The sequence below is a fragment of the Numida meleagris genome, chromosome 5, assembly GCF_002078875.1.
Source record: "Numida meleagris isolate 19003 breed g44 Domestic line chromosome 5, NumMel1.0, whole genome shotgun sequence".
NCBI classification, from domain to species: domain Eukaryota; kingdom Metazoa; phylum Chordata; class Aves; order Galliformes; family Numididae; genus Numida; species Numida meleagris.
This window is the reverse complement of record NC_034413.1, coordinates 56,685,916-56,710,043: the sequence shown is the minus strand read 5'-3', so window position 1 is coordinate 56,710,043 and position 24,128 is coordinate 56,685,916. Positions and strand designations below refer to the sequence as shown.

The following is a 24,128-nucleotide window of genomic DNA, read 5'->3' as shown; positions in this document are numbered from 1 at the left end:
GGGCAGTGGGGGGGGGGGGGTGTTGTGGGTGGGAGGAAGGAAAGCTGTGCCAGCTCCTCTCTGCCCTTCTCCGGGTGCTTGCGGCCTTCTCTGGGAGGCAGCTGGCTGTCACTGAGCTGCTGGAAGTCTCCCCATCTCTTCAAGAAGGTAACGTGGTTGGGATGCCAAAGCCGGGGCGTGGGGCAAGGGCTGCTGCTTGGTCCCACTTTGCAGGGTGTGTTTGCAGCCGTTCCCTGGCACACGCTGTCACCCTTGTCCTCGTGTTAGAGCTCTGTTGCCACTGGGTTGTGGCGGGGAGGAAATGTGCAGGGCTGGGGGCCCAGGCCAGGCTGAGAGCAGTGTCTCTGCATGCCCAGGGCAGGGCTGTGCTGGCCCTGCTGCACCCACGAGTGGCAGGTCCAGGCTGTGCTGCCTCCCAGCTCCGTTCTTCCCATGCAGTCAGGCACTGCCGGGAGGTTTGCTCCCAGCGCCGCAGCCCTTGCACTAAAATCTGCCTGCCCTGCAAGGAAGGGTTGCGCTGAGACCACAGGGTCCCATGCCCTTCCCCTTTTGCTGCCGCTTTGGGGCCGATCCGTGGGCTTGGGGAGCCTTAGGGTGGGGGTCAGGGTGCGCTGGGGCTCCCTGTGCCCCCGGCCCAGGCCGAGGCTAGGGAGGAACGGGCTAGGCTGGGGCTTGACCCCCGTCCAGGGCTCCACCGCCCCCCCGGCCCCCGGAGCGGCGAACGCGGCGGCGTGACCTTAATCCGGGCCGTCCTTGGCGGAGCGCAGCTGCGGGGCCGGGGCCGGGACCGTGCGGGGCGCGGGGCGTGCGGGGGCCGTGGGGGCGGGCTCGCCGCTCCGCCGCTGCCAAGGGGCGGGCAGCCCGGGCAGCCCCGGCCCCGTGCGGCTGCAGTCGGCGGAGCACCGGCGGTACGGCGCGGCACGGAGCGGCACCGCAGAGCTGGTACGGGGCTGGGCCGTCCTCTGAGCGGGGGGTAATAGGGGCTGCGGGGCGGCAGAGCTGCGGGCTCGGGGGACAAATACCGGCGTGTTCCTCTGCTGGAGGATTAGGTGCCCCCTCCCCCCCCCAGTCCCGAGCCCTGCACCCCCGGTGCGGTGCTGTCCCCGTCCCTTGGGTGGCACTTAATTCTCCCGGGTGAAAACTGGGGTGTTCACACCGCTGTCCCCCTACCGCGAGTGGGGACTGTCACCTCCGGGCGCTGGAGCACGGCCGCCAGTAGCCCCACGCCGCTGGCCGGGAGGGGAGAAGCGGCCCTGGCAGGAGGCTTCAGCCCTGCGGGAAGCCCTCGGGTCGGATTTCCAGTCGGAGAGCTCTGGCTCCAGCCTCTGGCTCCTGTCCCTCTCTCCTCGACAGAGGAGCAAGGGTCATAGCCGAGCTCTGCATGAGGAGGGGTCCTCGTGGGCACAGGGTGTGCTGGGGAGGATGGACCGCCACGGTCCCGCTCTGCACTCGCAGGGTATCACCTGCGGTGAGAAGGGTGCCGCTGCGCTGTGTGCGGGGCAGCCCCTGCTGCTCTGCTTGGAGATGGGCTGCGTGCCTTTGGGCCGTACCTCCCTACGCGTCTCTCTGGCACGGAGTAAGTGCAGGCACTGTGGGATATCCATGTAGTTCCAAAACCTCAGCTCTGCTGCTGGCCCAGCATCCAGCATGCAGCCCCCTGGACACTGCCACCACTACCTGCGTGAGCGAGTGCTGAGCTCAGCCCTGTTGGTGGTACCGAGCTGGTCCCTGTCCCAGTGTTTCCTCAGCCTTGACACCTCTCCCTCCACCCTGGCTTCCCAAAAACATGCCTGGCCCCATCCAGACCCTGCACTCACAAGGGTCTGGCAGCTGGGCTTGGCAGCTGCCTGCACGCTGACGGCACCCGCTATTCCCAGCCCTGCAGTGTTGGTGCCGTGCTGAGTCAGGGGCCTGGGGTACAGCCAGCACCTGTGCCCCTCACCCTGAGCGGGACCCCATCCTGTGATGGGGCTCACCCTGCACCCACATCCCTGCCTGCCAGCCGTGCTATCTGGTCCTTGAGGGCTGCTCAAGCATCCGGGCGATGAGCACATCCAGCAATTTATCTCTGGTCTAATTAAAGTCTTTACAGTCTCATCAAGGACTTATTGTCAGTCTGGTTGCATTTATAGTCCCACATGTCCCTGCTCATTCCAGCAGTGCTGATGTTCTGCTCCCATCCCCAGGGCCCTGCAGAGCTGGGGTAGCGTGGGTCACTGACCCGGGTTCCTCACTGCTACCTCCAAATGTGGTGCAAGGCTGTCCCACAGCACTGGGGCTCTCCCAGGATCCCAGTTTTGCCACCTCCCAGAGTGAGGGAGAGCTCTGGTCCCCTCCCAGCTCCGAGGCCGCTCTCGCAAGTTTTTCCATTTCCCCCCCACACGTTTCAAGCTCTAGCTTCCCGGTAACACAATTAATATTTCATAAGAACAACGGGATGAACTTGACACTTAATGAGAGGGTGAGCCGGCAGGAGGCACAGGCAGGTGTGCTCGTACTAGGGCATGCGCATCCACCACCCGCAGGTGCTGAGGACAGACACTCCAGCAGTGCGTGGCCCTGCTCCCCAGCCCTCTCTTCCCTCCCCAGCAGTGCCAGCACGGAGGAGGCAGAGCCATGGCATCGCTGCTGTGCAACGCCCGTGAGTGTCCCGGCAGAGGGGTGCGTGGGGCAGGGCGCTGCATGGAGTCCATTCCTCCTCCATCCCGGGTCTCAGAGGCTGGAGGGAGTGAGGTCCCCCCGGCGATGCAGCCCGCTCTGCCCCCAGGCATCCAGCTCACGGAAACACTGGAGAAGATGCAGCAAGGGACGCTGATGCGTAAAGTCAAATCCAAGAGCTGGAAGAAGCAGAGGTACTTCAAGCTGCAGGATGACTGCATGACCATATGGTACCAGTCCAAGAGGACGGGCAAAATTGAGTCTGCCTGTGAGTACCAGCTGTGGTGTGTTGTCCGTGCGGGTTGTTAGTAGGATTCAGAATGAACAGCAGGGTGAAAGTGTGAAGATTCCTGAAACTGTGCTTGCAGAGAGTACTGAGATTCAAGAGAGGCTGAGTTTGTGTCTCTGCTCTTCTCATGCACATGTCTCTGAATCAGTAGATGGATGGGTAGATCAGGGGGTGAGCAGGTGGATGGGTGGGTGGGTGGATGGATGGATAGGTAGCTCCACAGCTGGATGGATGGACAGAGGGATGAGTAGCTCCGTAGGTGGGTGGGCAAATGGATAAATGAATGGATGAGTAGCTCTGTGGGTGGGTGGATGGATGGATGGATGGATGGATGGATGGATGGATGGATGGATGGATGGATGGATGGATGGATGGATGGATGGATGGATGAGTAGGTCCATGAGTGGGTGCGTGGATGGATGGATGGATGAGCGGAAGAAGAGATGGTTGGAAGGACAGATGCCTGTGGGCAGTGCCCCCTGCCCTGCGGTCCTTGTCCCCCACAGACAGACCTCCCCTCCCTCTGCCCCAGTCTCCATCAGCGATGTGGAGACAGTGCGGGAAGGACACCAGTCAGAGGTGCTGCAGAGCCTGGCTGAGGAATTCCCCCCTGAGCGCTGCTTCACCATCGTTTTCTACGGGCGTCGGGGCAATCTGGATCTCATAGCTGGCACGGAGGAAGAGGCGCAGTGCTGGGTCCAGGGCCTGCGCCAGCTCATTGAGGTGGCCACCAGCATGGACCAGAGGGAGAGGATAGACCAATATCCTTGCCATGGGTGCTGCCCTGCCCTTCACACTCTGTCCTTCCACACCTCCTGCCTCCCCCAAGCCCCGCATCTCCAGCCTTGTCCCAGCATGTACTTTTATGAGTCCCACCATCTTCATCAGGGGTGGAGAGCCCACAGCAAAATGAAAAGATCTGATGCTCCCCCACTCCATCTCTCTCAGCCTAAGCCGTTTCCCTTAACATCTGTCCTGGTTTCTCGCACATGGATTCGTGACTGGTTCCAGAAAGCTGACAAGAATAAGGATGGGCGCATGAACTTCAAGGAGGTGCAGCGTCTCCTCAAGATGATGAACGTGGACATGAATGAGGACCATGCCCTGCGACTCTTCCAGGTAAGCACCACACCTGAGGGCTGGATGGGCTGAAGCCGGCTGCACAACACTTCCCTTCCTTCCTCCCTTCCTTGTGCCCTCCACTGGCGGTGGTGACACATCGTGCGCTGAGCACCGCATGTTATTGATGCCGAGTGAGCTCCCTTGCAGGCTGCCGACAAGTCAGAGTCGGGGACGCTGGAAGGGGAAGAGTTTGTGCTCTTCTATAAAGCCCTCACGGAGCGCGAGGAGGTGCAGAGCCTCTTCCAGGAGTTCTCTGAGGATGGGAAGAAGCTCACACTGCTGGAGCTGGTGGATTTCCTGCGGCAGGAGCAGCTGGAGGAAGAGGGCACGGAGGAGCTCGCTATGGAGCTCATTGACAAGTATGAGCCCTCGGAGACAGGTGAGAGCCTGGAAAATAGCTGTGCTCTGCACTGGGGTGGGGAGTGGACATGGGCGAAGGGCTCACCGCTGCCCTGGTGTGATCTGGGTGCAGTTCTCCCTTTGTTTGGTCCATTCTTCTGAAAGAGGTTGACCAGCCATGGGGTGCAAGCTTTGGCTTTGGGGCTCACCGCCCACCTCCTGAGGGCCACCTCCATTGTTCCTAATGCTCCAGCCTGGTCCAGGATGCCAGGAGCCACCAGGAGTTTCATTTGCTCCTACCCTGTCCCCCTTGTTCCCGGCTTTGGTTGAGTCTCCTGGTCTGCCCACAGCCAGGGCTCGCCACGCGCTGAGTGCTGATGGGTTCCTCATGTACCTCTGCTCCCCGGAGGGCTCCATCTTCAATCCTCAGCACCGGGCTCTGTGGCAGGACATGACCCAGCCGCTCTGCCACTACTTCATCTCCTCCTCTCACAACACCTACCTGATAGAAGACCAGATCCGGGGTCAGAGCAGCATTGAAGGCTACATCAGGTAAAGGACTGCTCCCTCCCACCTGCCCCTAGATCCACCATGCCATGGCCATGCCCAGGAGGAGGGTCCCTTTTGGAGATGCTAAGCCCAACTTTTCCTTCTCTGAATCCATCCATTCTTCCCTTCCTCCATCTGTCCCTCCATCCATCCATCCCTAGATGGGTGTCCTCATCCTGGCACATGTCCCCTGGTCCTACAGGGGTGACACCACAGCCAGAGGGAGGGCAGGGGGCTGGTGCCCTGGCTCGGGTACCGGGGTGACTGCCCACCCATAGGGCTCTGAAACGGGGCTGCCGCTGCCTGGAGGTGGATTGCTGGGACGGGCCGAACGGGGAGCCCATAGTGTACCACGGCCACACCTTCACCTCCAAGATCCCCTTCCGGGAGGTGGTGAGCACCCTGGGGAAGTACGCCTTCCAGGTAGGGCACTGGGTGGCCCTCAGTGCACTTGGGGTGTGTGGCTGCGGTGAGGATGGTGGCCACATCCATGCCCTGGGGACAGCACCGGGGGACTGATCTACAGCCCTGTGCTGTGCTATACGGGATCTGGGAGCTGATCTGATGGGGTACAGGGGTGAGAGGGGATGCGGAGGGGTTCTGGGGGCACTGAGGTGGGTGGAGAGGGGTGAGTGAAGGTCTCGGGGATCCAAGGGCATGGTGGGCTCCTTTCTGGTACTGAGCACGCATGTGGGAGCTGGCAGCTGTGCCCACCTCACCAAAGCTGAGCTATAGCCATGCAGCTGAGCTGTGCTGCCTCTCGCAGCCCCCCAGAGGTGGCTGCTGTTGTCCTGTCCCCCCACACCTCTGCTACCCCAGTGCCGGGAGGGACAGAACCACTCACCCATTTGCTCCCCAGGCTTCCGACTTCCCAGTGATCCTGTCCCTGGAGAACCACTGCAGCATGGAGCAGCAGGAGGTGCTGGCCCAGCAGCTGAAGGACATTCTGGGGGAGCAGCTCCTCACCGCCACCACCGATGGGCGCGTCCCCACCCAGCTCCCGTCCCCGGAGGTAGGGGCAGAGCAGGGTGAGGAGGTGGCTCTGCTGTCCCCCACCATCCTCCTCCTGGCAGCAGGGACAGCGCAGTGTCCCAAGGAGGAGAGGGGAGCCCAGCACCCCACAGTCCCCACCTCTCTATCCCCAACCCCACAGGAGCTGAAGCACAAGATCCTGCTGAAGGGGAAGAAGATCGGGCGGCTGGAGGACACGCTGGATGGGCCGGGGGATGAGGCACCCGATATGTCCGATGATGACAATGGGGCAGAGGCGGAGGAGGAGAGGCGGAGGATGAAGGTGAGTGGCCTGGGCTTGGGACTGGTTGGAGCCCTTTGTCTGCCCTGACCGTGCCCTCTCTGCGCCCTGTGGGGTCCCCTGCCTGCTCCATCCTGCAGGGCCAGTGATGCTGACACAGCTCTGCGTTACAGAAGGACAGGGAGAGCCTGGCACAGGCATTGTCCGACTGCGTTGTCTACTGCAAGAATGTGTCCTTCCGGGGTTTCCAGGAGGCCCGCAGCCACTCACGGCCCTCTGAAATCTCCTCCCTCTCTGAGGCGAAGGCCAGGAAACTCATCCGGGATGCAGGTGAGGGGGAGGGGGCAGTGGCAAGTGGGGAATGGGCTAGGGTGGTGAGCTGGTGTCTTCTGGGTGTAGGGCGAGAGCCTCCGGACTTGGGCTTCCTTTCTGTTTGGAGAAAGAGGGCCATAACTGGGTGCTTGGGGCTGGCAGGGAAGTTGGGTTTTGTTGGGTTAGAAAGTGAGGCAGGAGGCCTGGGCTGCTTGGAGAGGAGAGGGGGGAGAATGGCTGGGCGGAGGAATGGAAGGATGGTGGGTGGAGGGATGGATGGATGGTAGGTGGAGGGAGGGATGGATGGATGGGCAGGCAACACAGGTGGCCAGACAGACCAAAGAATGACCTCACACTCCATCCGTAGGGAATGAGTTTGTCCGGCACAACGCCTGGCAGCTGACACGCATCTACCCCAGCGGGATGCGGACAGACTCCTCCAATTACAGCCCCCAGGAGATGTGGAACGCAGGGTGTCAGATTGGTATGGGCTGTGTAAATCAGGGCTCTGGGCTGGGGAGATGCCCTGGGTCCCATGTGAAGTGGCACCATCAACACCCATCTTGGTGCCAGCTGGTGCCAGGTCTGGCTGCAGCTCTTGCTCTGGCCCAGGGACTCCTGACATCAGTGCTTTGTCCCCTGTGTGTTCCCACACTTCTGGCTGTGGGGACAGGCTGGTTCTTGCCTCTAAAGCAGGGCATGGGGTCTCCAAGTTGCCCTGTGCCATCCTGAATCACTTCCTGGCCACCTTCCCCCAGTGGCCCTGAACTTCCAGACAGCTGGCATGGAGATGGACCTGTGTGATGGGCTGTTCAGCCAGAATGGCCACTGTGGCTACGTGCTCAAACCACCCTTCATGAGGGACGAAGGGACACTTTTCAACCCCAGTGATCCCAGCACCTGGCAGGGCCCCGGTCCTGTCACCTTGACAATCCAGGTATGGGCCGAGGAGGGATGCTGGGGAGCTGTGTCAGTGTGCTGTGGCTTTGCCTGTCCCAGCTGGGCGGAGAGCCATCCTGCATGTCCCTTCTGCACAGGTGATCAGTGGGCAGCAGTTGCCCAAAGTGGCCAATAGCAAGGATGGAGCCATCATCGACCCCCTGGTGCGCGTGGAGATCCACGGGGTGCCTGCAGACCAGGCACACCAGGAGACCAAGTACATTGAGAACAATGGTGAGTCCGCAGTACGGGGACCTGCTGTGCCTGTCCCTGCCCTGTCACCCACCAATGCCTGCTCTCCCTTACCAGGGTTTAACCCCCACTGGGACGAGACCCTTCAGTTCCAGCTCCACGTGCCCCAACTGGCCCTTGTCCGCTTTGTGGTGGAGGATTATGACAAGACCTCCAGGAATGACTTTGTGGGACAGTTCACCCTGGCCTTTGCCAACATCAAACCTGGTGAGTGATCGCTGCCCAGTGATGCAGGGAGGTGCTGAGGGGCTCAGCTAGGTGCTAGAGAGTAGGGGGGTCAGCCACGGCCTCACTGTCCCCTCTGCAGGCTACCGCCACATCCATCTCCTCTCCAAGGATGGCACCAGCATCCCGCCCTCTTCACTCTTTGTCCACATCCGCATCACAGAGCCGCCTGGTCCCGAACAAGACTGAACCCAGAGTGCCGGCAAGACCTGGATAGAAGCCATAGGGCTGGCCTGGTTTTGGCCCCATGCAGTTGTGGCCACAGAGCCGACCGCACCACCCTGTAGTCAATCTGTTTGTGTAGTCCCCTGTGTCGTCGTTGCTGCTGTGTCCCCTTTGCAGTGGCCTCTGGGGGTTGGGAAAAGGCAGTGATGTCTCCATGCCAGTGTTGGGATGCTGCCTCCTGCCTTCCCTTCCCAGCCACTTGCATGGGGTCTGTGCTGGTGTGTGTCCCTCCATGTACAGCTGGCCCCGGCCACAAAGAGGAGGAGAACTGGTGCATGGGGCTGGTCCCCAAAGCCAGGGGAACAAGGCTGGAACAGAACAAACTTCAGGCAGAGCTGGGAGAGGAACTCACTGCCCCTGATTCAACAGAGCCAGTCAGAGCCCCTGGCCTGCACAGCCACAGTAGTGCTCCTGCCCAGTGCCATGTTACTTACCCTTGCCGTGTCCTTTCTATGTAAGCAACCTAATAAATTGTTCAGTGACAGGCAGCGAGCAGTCTGGGTGCAGTGGTGTTCAGTATAGGGACTAGGGCATGTGATTTCTCCCTACAGACATTGCCCCTTGCTCTGTGAACCTGCTTCCAGGCTGCCACACACACAAAGAGGGCTTCCAGCTGGAGCTGTCCCACAGCTCCCAACACCCTGATCCCCAGTGCAGCCAGGAAAACTCCAAACAGCCCAAAGAAACGGGATCAAAAGGAGCAGAGAGATTCCTTTTATACAGCCGCATATCTTACATCCCATATACATATATGCCTATACACACACACGTACATCTCTGCAGCTGCCAGGACTCACTGGGAGATGCTGTCCTTCTCTGTGAGGCACTCTCCCTCCTGCTGCGGTGCTGCTGGTGGCCCCATAGCCGGGCTCTCCCTCTGCACAGCGTGGAGGTGGACAGTGGGCGTGCTGGGGTCCTTGCCCACCCCCTGGCTGGGGTCGCCAGCCCCACGCTCGGGGTGGTGCCGCTGGATGTGTTTGATGACCTGGAACTTCTGCTTGGCCTTGTAGGGGCAGTAGCGGCAGAAGAAGGGGTGCTCGTTGGTGTGGGTGAGGTAATGGTGCCGCAGGCCGGCCGCCCAGCGGAAAGCCCGCCCGCAGGCGTTGCAGACATACGGCTTCTCCTCGCTGTGTTTCTTCAGGTGGGTCTTGAGGAGGAAGCGGGTCTTGAAGGCCTTCCCACACTGCTCGCAGATGAAGGAGCGTGCCTCCCGGTGTCGCGTCTCCTTGTGCACCCGCAGCGCGTCCGCCCGGTTGGTGCGGTACTCGCACTCGTCGCAGCGGTACGGCTTCAGCCCTGTGGTAATGGGGATAGTGCTGGGGTCGAGGGGATGGTGTCTGTCTCCCACAGCCCTCCATGGGGTCTCGTCAGCCCTATAATGGTCCCAGGGACCTTCCCTACACCCTATCTTTGGTGCTTGTGCCTACTCCCCTGCAGGCACCCTAAGGCTCCCCCATTTCCAAGGCACCACATGGCCCCTGGGGTCTGTGTCACCCCACTTTTCCTCTCATCATCTTCCCAGCACCGGGCTGCATCTCCAGGGCATTGTCCCCAAGCCATCCACACGCACGGACATACTGAACAGTATCTACTGTGTCTCACACTGGTACTAAGAGAAGCGCCGAGATGGGTTTATGCAGCCTCATAGCCTCCCCCTGCCAGCAGTGCTGGAGGTGCCCCACAGCCACACTCACCCGTGTGCTTCGTCATGTGGTACTTCAGCTGATTCACCCACTTGCACTTGTAGCCACAGTCTGGGCAGAGGTATTTGCGCTCCTCCTTGTGGATCCGCATGTGGTACTGGGCAGAGAAACATAGGGCATGGTCAGGACAAGGCTATGCCACCTGCCCGAGGGGCATGCAGAGCCCTGTGATGCATGGGGCTCAGGAGCAAGTCTGACATCTCAGTAATTGCGAGCAGCCAGGAGGACTGGATGGTAGCCTGACCATGGGGGGTCCCACAGAAGGGTCAGGATCAGACCCTGCTACTGCTGCACACACTGTCTCAGGACAAAGGATTTTCTTGCTAGTTTGGCACTTAGGGCACAGCTCAGGCTGAAAACAGACCAGCAGAGCTAGCCCTGAGCAGAGCGCATCACGGCAGCCTCGCCCAGGCGGCCTCAAAGGGCTCCAGCTCAGCTATTAAAAAAGTCAATACCTCTTTTAGCAAAGACAGGCCATTTTCCTTCCATTACCCCACGCCTGACTCCCTTGTTCTAGGAAAGGCCCTTTATGGTGCGAGGAGATGATAATTACCTACAAAGTGGAGCAGAAGGAACATGCAGCCGCCGTCCCCCAGTATCACACTGCCCTGCATCGGTACCATCTGCTTGCCTACTCCCGTACAAAACTCAGGAAACAATAGAGAGGACAAAGCTTCCCCTTGTGAGTTTCTTCTTCCTCAAACCTCCATGTATCTCCCAAGCCATCCCCGAGCAAGACGCTCACCTTGAGACGCGAGGGGTCGGCACAGGTGTACTTGCAGAGGTGGCACTTGTAGGGCTTCTCGCCGGTGTGGATGCGGATGTGCCAGGTGATCTTCTGCCTGTTCTTGGTGGTGTACTCACAGTCGGAGCACTTGTAGATGCGCGTGCCCCCGTGGCCCTTCATGTGCTGGTCGAAGACGAGCTGGTGGCGGCAGGAGAAGTCGCAGAAGGGGCATCGCAGGGGTTTGTCCTGGGGGGCCGCCGGCTCGTGGCTCTCCACGTAATGCCGCACCAGCTGCTGCCTCTCCTTGGCGGCGAAGCTGCACAGCTCGCAGCGGTGGCTGAAGTGCTGCTTCTTGTGCTCCTCCAGAGCATCCCGGCTGGGAAAGCTCTCCTTGCAGGTGCCGCACTCCAGGTGCGGGTGCTGCTTCTGCACATGGCACTTGAGCGTGGCCTCGCTGTGGCACACGAAGCCGCAGCGCGGGCAGCCATAGGACACCTTCTCCTCGTGGCGCCGCAGGACGTGCTGCTTGAGGGCCGTCTCGGAGCTGAACCGCGCCTCGCAGCGGGAGCAGCCGAAGTTGAGCTCGCCGCGGTGGCAGCTGTTGACGTGGCGGGTGATGTCGTTCTGCAGGTAGCTGCTGTAGTCGCACAGCGGGCAGAAGTGGGTGGGCGTCTTCTCGTGCACCCGCAGGCGGTGGATGCGCAGCTTGGAGTTGGTGCCGAAGGTCTGGCTGCAGATGCCGCAGGCGATGCGGCCCACGCCGGTGTGCAGGGACTGGTGGGCCTCCAGGCGGTACCGCCGCGTGGTGCTGAACTCGCAGTAGAGGCACTTGTGGGGCTTCACCCCCTCGTGCTTGATGCGCACGTGCTGCCGCAGGCAGCGGGCTTGCTTGCAGGTGAACTCGCACTGGCGGCACTGCAGCTGCGGCCGCTTGTTGTAGTGCTTGCGGTGCAGCTTGCGGTGCAGCCGCAGGGCTTTGGCCACTTTGGAGGTGAAGGGGCAGGAGGCACAACGGAACTCACCCAGCGCCACGCAGCCCCTCTTCTTGTGCGTCTTCATGGCCCGCTCCTGGTGGCAGGTGAAGGGGCAAGTGGGGCAGGAGAAACGTCTCTGTTTGGGCAGTGCGGCTTTTGGGGGGGCTGCGTCTAGCACGGGGTCACCGGGCTGCCCCATTTCAGCGCTGGCTGGGTCCCCCCCCGGGAGCTGGGTGCTGTGAGGCCTGTCCTCCTCGGGATGCACGAGGTGCTTCTCAGCACAGTGGTTCTTCAGGGCCCGCTGGGAGCGAAAGGCTTCAGGGCACAGTGAGCACCAGAACTGCTCCAGGCTCCGGCAGCCGTCCTCCACGTGGGAGGTGATGGTGGAGACACGGGAGCACACGAAGGAGCAGGCGTTGCAGCGCAGCTTCCCTCCCTCCAGATGGTATTTCTCAGAGGGCTTCCCAGGCTGCAAGAGACACTCAGTTCCGCTTGCCTCAGCTCCATCCCCTTGCTGTGAGGGCTCTTCTGCCACCTCTGCACTGTCACCAGGGAGAGAGTTCTCAGGGGAAGGACAGCCTGACACCTGTTCCCCGGCAAAGGGACCATCCGATTCCTGCATTTTATCAGGCATCATTTCAGCTTCCCAGGGGGATTCAGGTTGTCCAGGCTCCTCCACGCCGCCTCTGTCGCTCTCTGCTGTTTCTGCACCATTATCACCTAGCGGGCCAGCAGACTGGTGCGACCCAGCTGCCTCCACAACAGCCAGTTTGAGGACCTTGTTCTTCTTCAGGAGGACTGGGCATTTTTTGAGGAGGTGGGTGTTGAGCCCCCTTTGCTGCTTAAAGCTGGCACCACACTCACGGCACACGAGTGGGGTGCGGTGGCTCTGGCAGCTGGCTTTGGAGTGCAGAGACATGGACTTCTCCTTCCGTGTGATGTAAGAGCATTTTTCACACTTAAAGATCTGACTTTCTGACTGCACCACCAGCATCTGTACCCTTCCCTCCAGCACCAGCGTCTCCGCCTGTTCCTTGTCCTGCTTACGCAGCGCCTTCAGCACCAACTCTGAACTGCTTCTGGTGTCATCGCTGCAGGTGGCTGCATCCTCTGGGACAGGTGCATGGCTCTGCTCAGCTGTCTTCAGCACGCTGAGCCAGGCCTCCGGTGGTTCACCTTCGCTTGTCTCTCTCATCTCTGGGGCTGCGTCCAGCTTGCTGTGGTCTGAACATGACCTCTCAAGGTTGCTTGTGGCCTCTCTAACAGAGTCTTTTTCCTGGCTGGCACCTGCTGCTGCACTGTCCTCCAGCCTCAACGCTTCATTCTCCCGTACATCTGACTCCTCTTCCTTATAGTCTGGGATGTCTTCGAGCGCATTGTCATTGTCCTCCAAGCCAAGGTCATCCTGGGAGCCCAGCATCTCATAGGCCGCAGGAGGCTCCCTGCAGGACAGCATTTCCATGGTCTCCGGCTGTGCCATGCAAGCATCTCCAGTCAAATGCTCCAGGATGGGATCAGATGAGACATGCACTGCCTCCAAGTGCAATGTGCAGCTCTCTGCCACATCCTCAGAAGTGATGAGCTCAGCTGGGCCCGCAGCAGTATCACTCTGCGTGCTGTCATCCATCGTGCAGCTCTGCTCCCCCTTGCCCACAGCTGTCTGAGCCTTACTGCTGCCCTCCGGCGGAGCAGCGTCCTGTCCGAGGAGGGGCACCACGAATGCTTGCTGACAGCCCTCTTCCCCCTGGGACTCCAGCTGGGATGGCTTCACCTTTGCCCACTGTTCCTTGCTAGAGAAGGGGGAGCTGGCATCCACACGCAGGGCTGCACCGAGCTCGTAGCCAAAGAGCGACTCGGATGAGCTGATCTCCAGCTCCTTGCTGGCGTAGTTTTCCAGCCAGTCCTTGTCACCGGGCACATAACCGTGAATCTTGCGCTTGTGGAAGAAGAGGCTGGTGTTGCTGAAGGTGCAGTAAGAGCAAAGGGCGCAGCGAAATTCCTTTTGCTTGGTGTGCTTGCAGTTCTCGTGGTTCAGCAATGCCTGCTTGTACTTGGTCTGGTAGGCACAGTACTGGCACTGGAAGATGGGCACTTGGTAGTTCTGCGAGTGCTTTGCCTGCATGTGCTTCTGCAGCTCATACTTGCGCTTGCAGGCAAAGCCACACACCTCGCAGATGAGGCTTTTGCCTTGGTGACGCAGCTTGTGGCTGCTCAGCTGGTCAGCACGGTGGCACCGGTATGAGCACTGGTTGCACTGGTACCTGTGGGGAAAGCAGAACTGGTCAGGCAGTGTGGGGAACCTGAACAGGCTGAACTCTGTCAGACACACAGAGCTCTGCTTCCCCATCCCAGAAACGTGGGGAGGGGGTGCTCTTGGGTTTGCTGGGTCTGGCCTTTGCAATTTGGGCAGTTCAAACCACAAGTAATTCCTCCCTGTTGTATCCCTTGGCACTGTTGGTGCTTTATATCCCCAATCTGGGGATGGAAGATAGAGTCCCTGGGTATCCCAGAATGTGACCCTGTCACTCCTGACACATGCATCACAGCAGAAGCACCTCCAGCATCTGTGGAGACTGACTAGACCCACAGGATAGTAAGGTGATAGTGCAGAAGTAAAAACATTTTTTTGCAGAGTCCTGCATGAGCTCAAACTGGCCTTGGTACACAAACATCAGCAGAATGCAAGAACCCAAGTTTACAGCTGCACTAATGTGATGATGGCACTGAGGCACCCAAGGTACCTTTGCCTCCACAGCACTGTGCTGACAACCTACAAGCTCAAAGGCTGCATTTATTGCGTGTCAAACAGAGCAGGCAGCAGATGCAGCCTAGAACAGCAGACTCTGGCAGCAGGATCTGAGGAGCCCTAACAATGCTGCCAGGCTAACCAGCCTAAGGGTAGTACCGAAGATCACCGGTGTGCTTGCGCATGTGGACATTTAAGTAGTGCTTCCACTTGGTGATGTATCCACACTCAGTGCACATGAAGTTCTTGTCGTTGGAATGGGTCAGCATGTGCTTGGACAGGTAGCTCACATCGCGGCACGTGAAGTCACACAGCTCGCACTTGTGAGGCTTCTCTCCTACAAAGGAAAGACAAATGTTCTCAGTACGATAATCAGATATGGCAGCCTCCCCGAGGGTAACCAGCTCAGCAGGAGCTTGGGGTAACAGCAGGGATGGGGACACACCGTGAATTCAGCCAAACAAGACTAGGGATTGGCGGGTGGCAGAGCCATCGATGGGACCCAGGTATCTTGACTCAGCCCTCCCTGACCTCCGGGACCAGCACAAACCCATGCCCCAGCTTGGCTCCAAGTGCCCCGCAGCAGGCACCCACCTGTGTGCAGCAGCATGTGCCGGATGAGCACTCGCTTGTGCGCGGTAGCGAAGGCACACTCGGTGCACTTGTGGATCTTCTCATTGGCATGCATCTTGCCCACGTGGTCGTGATACTCCACAGGGTTGAAGGTGGCATAGGGACAGAAGCTGCACTGGAGCTGCTCGCTGCCCGGGTGCCCTTGCTTCTTATGCTTACGGAAAACGTGCTTGTTGGAGCAGATGAAGTCGCACTGCTGGCAGTGGAAGGCATAGTGGGTTTTCCGGTGAGCTTCCATGGCCTCAGCAGTGCCAAAGAGCAGCGAGCAGGCATGGTACTTGCACTCCACCGCCTTGATGCCGTGAGCATCTTTGAGGTGACGGACAAACTCCTTCCTGTCCTCCGCACAGTAGTCACAGCCCCCTTGGAAGCAGCTCAGCCTCTTGGGCTCAGCTTTGTGAGTCTTCAAGTGCTCTTTGAGGGCCTGGCTGAGGCGAAACTTCTCCTCACAGACGGGGCAGGAGTAGACATCGGAGTAGAAGTTGGAAATGTCCTCGTGCATGCTGGCCATGTGACGGTTGAGTGCATTCTTCTCCACTGAGCTGTAGTGGCAGAGCGGGCAGCGGTGTGCCTTCTCGCCTGTCTCCCGCATCATGTGGATTTTCAGCTTGCTTTTACTGGTGAAGTACTTGTGGCAGTTGGGGCACTGCAGGCTGGGGTCAGGGAAGTGCAGGTGGAGGTGCTCCACCAGGTGCGTCCGCTTCTTGAAGCACCGCTTGCATTCAGGGCACATGTGGGTTTTGTAGATGTATTCTGAGCCCTCTGCAACATCTCCTGTGAGAGCAAAGGAGGAGCCATCAGCAAGAGAGAGAGAAAGAGAACACAAGCACAGGCAGATGTTCCCTCCCCGATCCTGCTGTGCTGGGGCAGGGGCTTATCACATACAGTCACACAGCAGCCAGGTACCTGCACGGACCATCCCCATCCTGAGCCACCAGCATGATTTGGGTGGGCTCTTTCCAGCTCAACACTTACAAAAGCAATCCAGCATAGCTTAAATCAGACCTGCTTATATGTCCCCAAAGCCAAGCAAACCCCTGCTTCTGTCTGAGCCTGGCAGCAGCTCGGGGTCAGCAACAGGAGTGGAAGAATGCACCTAATGGGCAAATAGGCTGCTGGATGGCACAGGACCTCTTGGCCCCACTATGTTGTACTGCTGGCTCATAAGCAACAGGCCAAAGCATCTCTCAGCACAGCATCACAATCGTACCTTTGAAGTGCTGAGCCCAGGTCACCTTGGCTTTCTCAGGAGCCTCCTCGTTCTCTTTGGCCTCGCCCTCACAGGGGCTCTCTCCATCCTCCTCCAGTGACTCGTCCTCATCACTCTCTGAGTCCTCTTCTCCGGCAGATGCTTTCACCTCCTCCAAGGAGCCCTCCCCAGTGCTTGAGGGCTTCGCTGGCCTCGTTTCTTCTGAGGTGGCTTCCCAGTCAGGGTGGCAATTCTCTGCCTCCTTCTCCCCTTCTGTGTCGGGGGGAAAGACAGAGACTGTGATGCTCCAGGTGGGGAGCAGCCACCACCCCTCACCCACACACACAAAAAAATCTCCTGGCTCTCTAGGGCACCATGCTACTGGACCACTTGGCTCTCCAGCCCTCCAACAGCACAGCTTTGTCCTCACTCCCTGCAGCTTTAACTCCAAACCCAGCCCCTGCGACACCCATAGGCTCCAGCTCCTAATCTAGCTTGGGTCTCCACCAAACTCAACTATACCTGATGGCAGAACGCAGAGCTGTTTGAGAGGGGCCGAGCCAGGGGTGCTGCTCATCACAGATGTCTCAGTGATGTGGCCCTTCCTGTGCTGCCAGAAGAGCTTGGCATTGGCTGTGACAAAATCACAGTGGCCACAGTGGAAGGGGAAGTGGGTGCGGTGGTGCTGCTCCATGGCTGGGCGGCTGGGGAAGAGCAAGGGGCAGGCTCGGTAGGTGCAGGACACAGGGGAAGCCCCATGCAGGCGGCGTAGGTGGCTGCGCAGCTGCTTGCGGTCCTCCGTGGCAAAGCAGCAGCCCTTCTCAGGGCAGGGAAGAGCTCCCCGCGGGCCACGGTGGGTCTTGAAGTGCTCCTTGAGCTCACCAGGCTGTGCAAACGCCTCCTGGCAGATGGGGCACAGCAGGCACTCGAGAGCTGAGCCCTCTGGCACACTCGCTACCAGTGGTTCTGAGCCCCCTGGCTCATTCTGGCCCTCACTGGTGGGTGCTGGCAGCACTCCAGGTAGCTGCAGGTGCTCTGGTGGCGGCAGTAGTAGGCACTGGTGCTGGGACAGCAAGGAAGCCTCTGCGAAGCTCTGGCCACACCTCTCGCAGAAATACAGCTCCACCACTTTGACCAGCACCTCTACACAGAGCAAGGATGAGCATGAGAAAGGGTTTTCACCAGGCCCAGAGCTTGGGACTGGCGGTTCAGTTCCAGCTCTGGACAAGGACAATAAAATTATGTTGCCATGAATTACAGCTTTGAGAATGACAGCCGTCCCCCTGCCCTGGGTATCCCATGCTATACAGTCCCACTTCAGGAGGAATGTCATCATGCAGGTGACCACACTGGGTGGGTCTGTCCCTTAGCACCTCTGAGGCACAGGTAATGCTGCTTGGCCTTCTCTCTAGCAGGATGCCCCAGGGTGGGCAGCGTGCTGGAGGATGCAGCAGGATGGAGATCTCCACCCGCATCCTCCCAAAGGCCCAGGGCAACCCCACAGCCTGCTCCAAGGCTCCCTGGGCCAGCCCTCCCCACCTTGTGCCAGATCCACAGTGAGCAGCAGCATCTGCTCACGATGCACACAGGCTCAGAAACCCAAAGGCAGCGTGACATCCCCAGGGTGCTGACCAGAAGGAACAGAGCCCAACTGACCCCTTGTCCCACTGCTCGGTACCGAAGAGTCCATGCCACCCTCCCCACACCCAGTACCGGTGCCGCTGGCCGCACTGCTCAGCGTCACGTTGCCAGCCACAGCCTCAATGAAGATTTCTACGTTGCTTCCTTCAGCCGCAGCCCCCTCCCCGGGCAATGACGCCTCCGCCAGCACCAACTCCTGGCTCACGGGCAGTGTGGCAGCCCCAGCCATGGCAGTAGGGCTTCCCACTGCCCCTGCTGCTCCCACTGCCCCTGGGGAGTGCAGGAGCAGCTCGGAACACAGGGCCTCCATCTTCTCGCCTGCAGCCGGAGGTGCGGCCACTTCTGCACTCATCGCCCCTTACTCAGAGCCAGGCACGGGGCGTGGGGGTTCCCTGGCTCTAGAAGAGAAGAAAGAGATCGAATTAGGAGGGATTCCGGGGGGTGAAACAAAGGCCTCAGCACCACCTGTCCCCGTGCCCTGAGCAAGGGGCCTCACACAGGGCCCGCAGCCGGCCGGGACACCTCATCCCCAGCCCAGGAGCAACGCAGAGGCTCAGGCCTAACCCCCATCCCATGCCCCGGTGTCCCCCAGTACGCCCCAGCTGCCCCCACCATTGTCCCCACTCCCACCTGCAGGCCCGGCCCGGCGCATCTCTATGGTACCCGCAGCACAGAGCGCCGCCCTCGGCGCGCCCCACCGCCTCCTCCGCTGCCCCGTCCCCGTTCGGCGGGTGAGTGCCGGGAGCCGCCGGAAGCGGAAGTGCGGGAGGAACCATAGAGAGCGGCGCCTGGGAGAGCGGCGCGGAGCTGTGGGTTTGTGGGTTGGATTTGTTCGGTCTTGGGGTGTGGGTGGCGTGTGTGACGGGGGAAGGTCCCTTCAGGGCACGGGTAGGGGCCTGCTGGTGATGTGGGGGCTGTACGGTGCGCTGACCCTGCGTCTGGCAGGGCCCGGCGTGGGATGAGGGTCTCGTCTCGTCTCGGTGCCCGACTGGCGGCCTTTATCCCGCGGTGGAGGGTGGGCTTGGAGGACTGCGGCTGAGTGTCTTTGCCCAGAGGAGAGAGGAAAGGGAGCGCACAGGTGGTCTTCAAACCCTCCAGCAGCTGAACAAGGGAAGCCCTGGGGATATGGCCACATCCCCTCTGCTTCGTGGCACACGGAGCACCGCTCCCCTTGGGGTCTCTGTGGCACCCTGACATCAGGACATGTTGATGCTGCTGCTGCTTCGGGCCTGTGCCAGCTGCCAGCAGCAAAGAACGTGCTCTCGGCTCAGGCTGGGGATACATTTGAGTTTTTCCAAGCAGTAAATCCTAGATGCTTGCAGTGCGTGGGGATTTACAGTGATTTAAATAACAAAATGGTGTAAAACGTGGGGCTTCTTGTGGCAGAAGATGCAATGGGTGCTTTGAGAAGAGGCTGTGGTAAAGGCCAGGCATCTGCAGGCTAAGCATTTTGTCCTCTGCTGCTGTATTACGTTGCTCCATCATTCAGTCCTTCCCCACTTTCTTCTCTGCCCACACAGGTTGGTTGATAGAGTGTGGAGATGCTGTAGAAAGGAGCACGTTAACTTCCCACAATGCCGTTTTCTGACTTTGTCGTGGCACTGAAGGACAACCCCTACTTTGGGGCTGGGTTTGGCCTCGTTGGGGTGGGCACAGCCATGGCACTGGCTCGGAAAGGGGCTCAGTTTGGGCTGGTGGCTTTCAGGCGCCACTATATGATCACCTTGGAGGTGCCCAGCAAGGATAAGAGCTACCAGTGGCTGCTGAACTGGATCTCACACCATGCCAAGCGCACGCAGCACCTGAGTGTTGAGACATCGTACCTGCAGCATGAGAGTGGGCGCGTCAGCACCAAGTTTGACTTTGTCCCCAGCCCTGGAAACCATTTCATCTGGTAAGGGAGATCAGAGGGAGAGGGAAGAGCAATCTGTGGGTTTGCCCTCATTTTGGCAAGGAGAGTCCAGTTTGGAGGGCCCCTAGAGGCAGAGGAGAGAATTCTGTTTCCTTCTTGGGTCTGAATTAGGAGATGGGATTGGGAGTAGCTTAGGGAGTTTGTCTGCACCATTGTGAGATTGCTTTTTCACCTGAGGTGAATGTTCCCTTTGACACATGACTCAGGCAGTGCCCTCTGTCTGGGTGCAGACAAATGGTAACGGACCCCTAGATTTATTTCACCCTACTGTGCCAAGCCAGCATTGGACATGCTAGCTCCGAGTTCCCCTTGCTGAGCCCAAGTCCCCACCATGCCCTGGGGACAGAGGACGGCACCGTCCCTGGCTGATCTGGCTGAGAAGTGAAAGGCAGCAGCTGAAACTTGCGCTTGGTTGTGTGCCGAGTGCAAGCTGTGGCTTGTGGCTGGAGGTGCGCTCCATCCCTCAACCTTGTCCTCTTGCTCCAGGTATCAGAGGAAGTGGATTCGCATCGAGCGCAACCGGGAGAGGCAGATGATTGACCTGAACACAGGAACCGCCTGGGAGTCTGTCACCTTCACGGCACTGGGCACCAACCGGGAGATCTTCTTCAACATCCTCCAGGAAGGTCTGTAGGCAGCTGTGTGGGGCCCTAATGGGAATGGCCCCTTCCTGGAGGCACTTGGGGCTTCATAAGAGTGCCTGTTCCCTGCCAGCCATTCCCTCTGCCTCCTTCTGCAGCCCGGGAGCTGGCTCTGCAACAGCAGGAGGGGAGGACAATCATGTACACAGCCATAGGAACGGAGTGGCGGCAGTTTGGATTCCCGCGCCGCCGCCGGCCTCTCAGCTCCGTGGTGCTGGAGAAAGGTGTGTCAGAGAGGCTGGTTGAGGATGTGAAGGAGTTCATCGACAACCCCCAGTGGTACATCGAGAGAGGCAAGGCTCCAGCGCGGTGTCCTCTGTGCGGTGCCCAGTGCAGCGCCTTACCCCTGTCCACAGATATGGCTGTGCTGTGTGAAGTCCCTTGTGTGTATGAGCCCTTCAGCCTGTGCACAGAGCGGTCCTTTCACACCAACTGCAACGATGCTGTACCCACTCATCTTCACCTCTGCTCCTGTCTTAACAAAGAGCCCTTAACATAGCCAAGCACAGGGGAGAAGGGAAGGGGCAAGCACTAGTAGGGGCCAAGCAGAGGCTGCTGCTTATATCTATCCCTGCAGCTTCTCAGCACTCTGGTACTGTGCCTGCTGCAGCTCTGCCTCATAGCAATTCCTAGTATTCTGTTTATGAGCCTGATCTCTTCATGAACTGCCCCCCCACAAACACACAGATCTCAGGCATCCTGCCATGTATAGGGGTTAGATAGACTCCAGGGAGGGGGTTCTTCCTGCTCAGATTCTGCAGCCTACAATCCTGGAAACCACAATAAGTCATGGACTTCATTGCTTCTGCAGTGCTGCTGTGGGGTGAAGTTGGATGCCAGTGGTCCTGTCTGTAGGCAGGTGCAGAGAGTTTTTGTCCTGCTTCTTGCCTTCCCCTGGTACATCCTCTGTTCATGCTCGGCACAGTTCCCCTGGCTCTGAGAGAAAGGGCTCAGAGTAACTCAGCTGTTTCCTAAAAGGACACTGTCTTCCTAGGGATCCCATACAGAAGAGGCTACCTGCTATATGGTCCTCCTGGCTGTGGAAAAAGCAGCTTCATGTGAGTATTGCTAGTTGGGTGACAACAATTTTCCTGCCAGCTGCCTGCTCTGGGGTGGAGCAGTCTCTGATGAGAAGGTGTAGATGGGCTTGGGTTTGAAATGCAGCAATGAAGGAGTAGGCTGTGTCACCGTTACAGGTCAGAGTGACAGCACTGCACACCCTCGCTTTGCACAGCACTGAGTGCAGGCTGGTCTGGCACTAGAGCTCACATCCATTGTCCTTGCCTGATCCCCGATGGGGAGAATGTACCTGTGCTCTCCCTTGCTGCTGGACAGGGAGAGCCTGTTCTTCAGCTTCCTCTGCCTTCCTCTGCTCCAGGCTTTCTTCCTGTGATTCACTGCTGTGGTTTGTGTCCTTCCCAGTACAGCCCTGGCCGGGGAGCTGCAGCACAGTATCTGCCTGCTGAGCCTCAGCGACCGCAGCCTCTCTGATGACCGACTCAATTACCTCCTGAGCGTGGCACCACAGCAGAGCATCATCCTTCTGGAGGATGTGGATGCTGCCTTTGTCAGTCGGGACCTCGCTGCTGAGAGTGAGTGGTGACCTGTTCCTGGGCCAGGCATTGGAATATTTGCTGGCTAGGTGCTGGCAGACAGGGAGGGGGCAACTCTCAGAGGTCTCATGACCCAAGCTGGAGCTCACCCAGTTTTGGCTTGGCCATATGAAGGGAGCATTGGGTCCATAATTCCAGAGATACCTCAGGCAAAGACACTTCTTTGAAAATCTGGCTGTTTTCAGCATAAGGGGGGAGCCTTCCCCTTCATTCTCCTTTCGGGTTCACAGGGGTGCTGCCAGGTAGGGATGGCGAATGGGCTGCCAACCAGAAAGAGGCAGAGGGTCATCCTATGAGGATGGAGGGTGCAGAAAGCTTGGCTTATGCCTCAGGTTATAAGGAGGTAGCCCTCAAAACTGCCAGGTGAGTGGCAGATGGATATGACCTCAGACATCTCTGTCCACAGACCCTGCTATGTACCAAGGCATGGGGCGCCTGACCTTCAGTGGCCTCCTCAACGCCCTGGATGGCGTGGCCTCCACAGAGGCCAGGATTGTCTTCATGACCACCAACTATGTGGACAGGTCAGAGGTGCACTCTGGGAGGGAGCAGGGAGGGGTGCGTGGGAAAACTTTCCTTCTGTTGAGCCTTTTTGGTGACCTTTATGGAGGGCTATGTGTATCCTTGAGTGTGAAGACTGTAGATAAATTTTCGTTGGCCACATAGCAGGTGTCCTGATCCTCCCTCAGATGCAAATCCCTAATCAGGATCCTCCCCTCCCCTTGCTGAAGCCTCTTCCTTGCTGCTCAAATCATATTGTGCTGGGTACTTCCTTCAGGTACCAGCCTCCTGCCTGCAGGGATCTGTGGGTTTTAGGGTTGTGGTCATGCTGTGAGTGAGAAGCTGGCTCCATGCAGTCCATTCAGTCAGCAGGATGCAGCCTGGGCTCACAGCACGTATCTGTGCTCAGGAAGCCAGCTTACGTACCTTTCAGACACTGTTGCGGTGGGCTTGGCTTGCTCTAGACTGAGCTGGCCTAGATCACTGTTCAGACAGCGTTCCTGGGACACAGATGAGCAGAGCTGACAAACTCATCGCCTCCAGGAGCCAACCATTCCCTTCTTTCTTTTGAGTTGATTTCCTACCTTGACCCTGGGAGCAAACCTGTTCCCTGCCTTTACCACGGTGCACAGGACCTTGCAGATGGGATGCTGGCTGTGCTAGCATGGAGGAGGGCTTCTGCTAGACCCCTCTTGCAAAGGCACTTGGGTCAGGTTGTGAAGGCACCCCTGTGTCTCAACAGGCTGGACCCAGCCCTGGTGCGGCCAGGACGCGTGGACCTCAAGCAGTATGTGGGCCACTGCTCCCGAGGGCAGCTGGCCCGCATGTTCCAGCGCTTCTATCCTGAGCAGCCCCCAGCTGCAGCTGACCGGTTTGCTGAGCAGGCACTGGCAGTCTCCAAACAGATCAGCGCTGCCCAGGTACAGGGCCACTTCATGCTCTACAAGACAGATCCCGGGGGTGCCATTGAAAACATACACTCCATCCTGCCGTGACCTAAGGTGAGCTCTGCCCTGCCACGCTGTGAGGCCTGGAGGTGGCTGGGTCAAGGACTGGACCATCCTGGGGATGCTGTGGAACTGCCCAGCCACACGGGCCAGGTCTCTCTTTACCTCTACCTCACCAAGGCCTTGTCTTTTCGTTACAATATACAGTTGGAGCTTCGAGCTCTGCAGCAGGGTGAGGGGATCAGCTCTTGCAGCTTCCTAGGCTTGGCTGCTACTATACAGACCCTGCTCACTTTCCTTGTGCTGGGATTGTGAGAAGCTGTCAAGGCTTCTAGATGTGAAACCATAACTTATGAACACCTTCCCTGTGGGTTGATACTCCAGAAGAGAATTTTGCAGAGGCAGGACACTGGGGTGATGCACTGCTAAAAAGAGCTGATGGTCTTTGAAAGGAGAGCGGTCTTCATTGATTTGTGAACATCCTCGTAAGGTAAAGTGCACAACATGGCTCTTTGCTCTCCAGTCCCCTTGCTTTTGTGTGCATGCTGACGAGTGTTGGTTTTGTTCCTCTGCCTGTTATTTGTCCCACCATGCATCTGCTGTTCCAGAGCCCTTCTGACCTTGATAGCTGGGAGCAGCATTGCTCCAGCCACTTCTCAGGGTTGCTGAAGCCTGGATCCCTGTTGTGGAGGGACCCTGGCTTGTCTCTAAGGTGCAGTTCATTGTATAATGGTAGAGA

At 58.9% G+C, this 24,128-nt stretch overlaps 3 protein-coding genes across 17 annotated transcripts; 2 read left to right on the top strand and 1 right to left on the bottom strand.

The window, feature by feature from the left end:
* PLCD4 (phospholipase C delta 4) lies at positions 65 to 8,960 on the top strand. Of its 9 annotated transcripts, none has more exons than XM_021400466.1 (16): positions 836 to 942; positions 2,590 to 2,641; positions 2,768 to 2,926; positions 3,480 to 3,708; positions 3,937 to 4,066; positions 4,217 to 4,448; positions 4,759 to 4,960; positions 5,236 to 5,380; positions 5,817 to 5,969; positions 6,111 to 6,251; positions 6,383 to 6,539; positions 6,889 to 7,005; positions 7,280 to 7,458; positions 7,559 to 7,694; positions 7,770 to 7,919; positions 8,020 to 8,960. In XM_021400466.1, the coding sequence occupies exons 2-16, from the start codon at positions 2,617 to 2,619 to the stop codon at positions 8,124 to 8,126; spliced, it is 2,262 nt and encodes a 753-aa protein (XP_021256141.1). In that variant the 5' UTR covers positions 836 to 942; positions 2,590 to 2,616; the 3' UTR covers positions 8,127 to 8,960. The 9 variants fall into 9 exon arrangements, with proteins under 9 accessions (XP_021256135.1, XP_021256134.1, XP_021256141.1 ...); XM_021400467.1 differs by having other exon boundaries at positions 849 to 942; positions 2,590 to 2,661; XM_021400460.1 differs by lacking the exon at positions 836 to 942 and adding an exon at positions 65 to 147 and having other exon boundaries at positions 2,593 to 2,641; positions 7,559 to 7,919.
* On the bottom strand, positions 8,857 to 18,530 carry ZNF142 (zinc finger protein 142). Its single transcript, XM_021400450.1, has 9 exons — positions 18,406 to 18,530; positions 17,848 to 18,173; positions 16,657 to 17,277; positions 16,156 to 16,407; positions 14,907 to 15,719; positions 14,472 to 14,649; positions 10,611 to 13,827; positions 9,857 to 9,962; positions 8,857 to 9,458 (listed from the first exon to the last, which is right to left on the bottom strand). Exons 2-9 carry the CDS (start codon positions 18,125 to 18,127, stop codon positions 8,956 to 8,958), a joined length of 5,970 nt encoding a protein of 1,989 aa, XP_021256125.1. The 5' UTR covers positions 18,128 to 18,173; positions 18,406 to 18,530; the 3' UTR covers positions 8,857 to 8,955.
* On the top strand, positions 18,412 to 23,911 carry LOC110400533 (mitochondrial chaperone BCS1). 7 transcript variants are annotated; one of them, XM_021400473.1, is made up of 9 exons: positions 18,412 to 18,592; positions 19,481 to 19,669; positions 20,174 to 20,313; positions 20,427 to 20,621; positions 21,323 to 21,386; positions 21,751 to 21,920; positions 22,348 to 22,465; positions 23,185 to 23,443; positions 23,597 to 23,911. In XM_021400473.1, exons 1-8 carry the CDS (start codon positions 18,432 to 18,434, stop codon positions 23,435 to 23,437), a joined length of 1,290 nt encoding a protein of 429 aa, XP_021256148.1. In that variant the 5' UTR covers positions 18,412 to 18,431; the 3' UTR covers positions 23,438 to 23,443; positions 23,597 to 23,911. The 7 variants fall into 7 exon arrangements, with proteins under 7 accessions (XP_021256148.1, XP_021256147.1, XP_021256149.1 ...); XM_021400472.1 differs by having other exon boundaries at positions 23,185 to 23,911; XM_021400474.1 differs by having other exon boundaries at positions 18,504 to 18,588; positions 19,296 to 19,669; positions 23,185 to 23,911.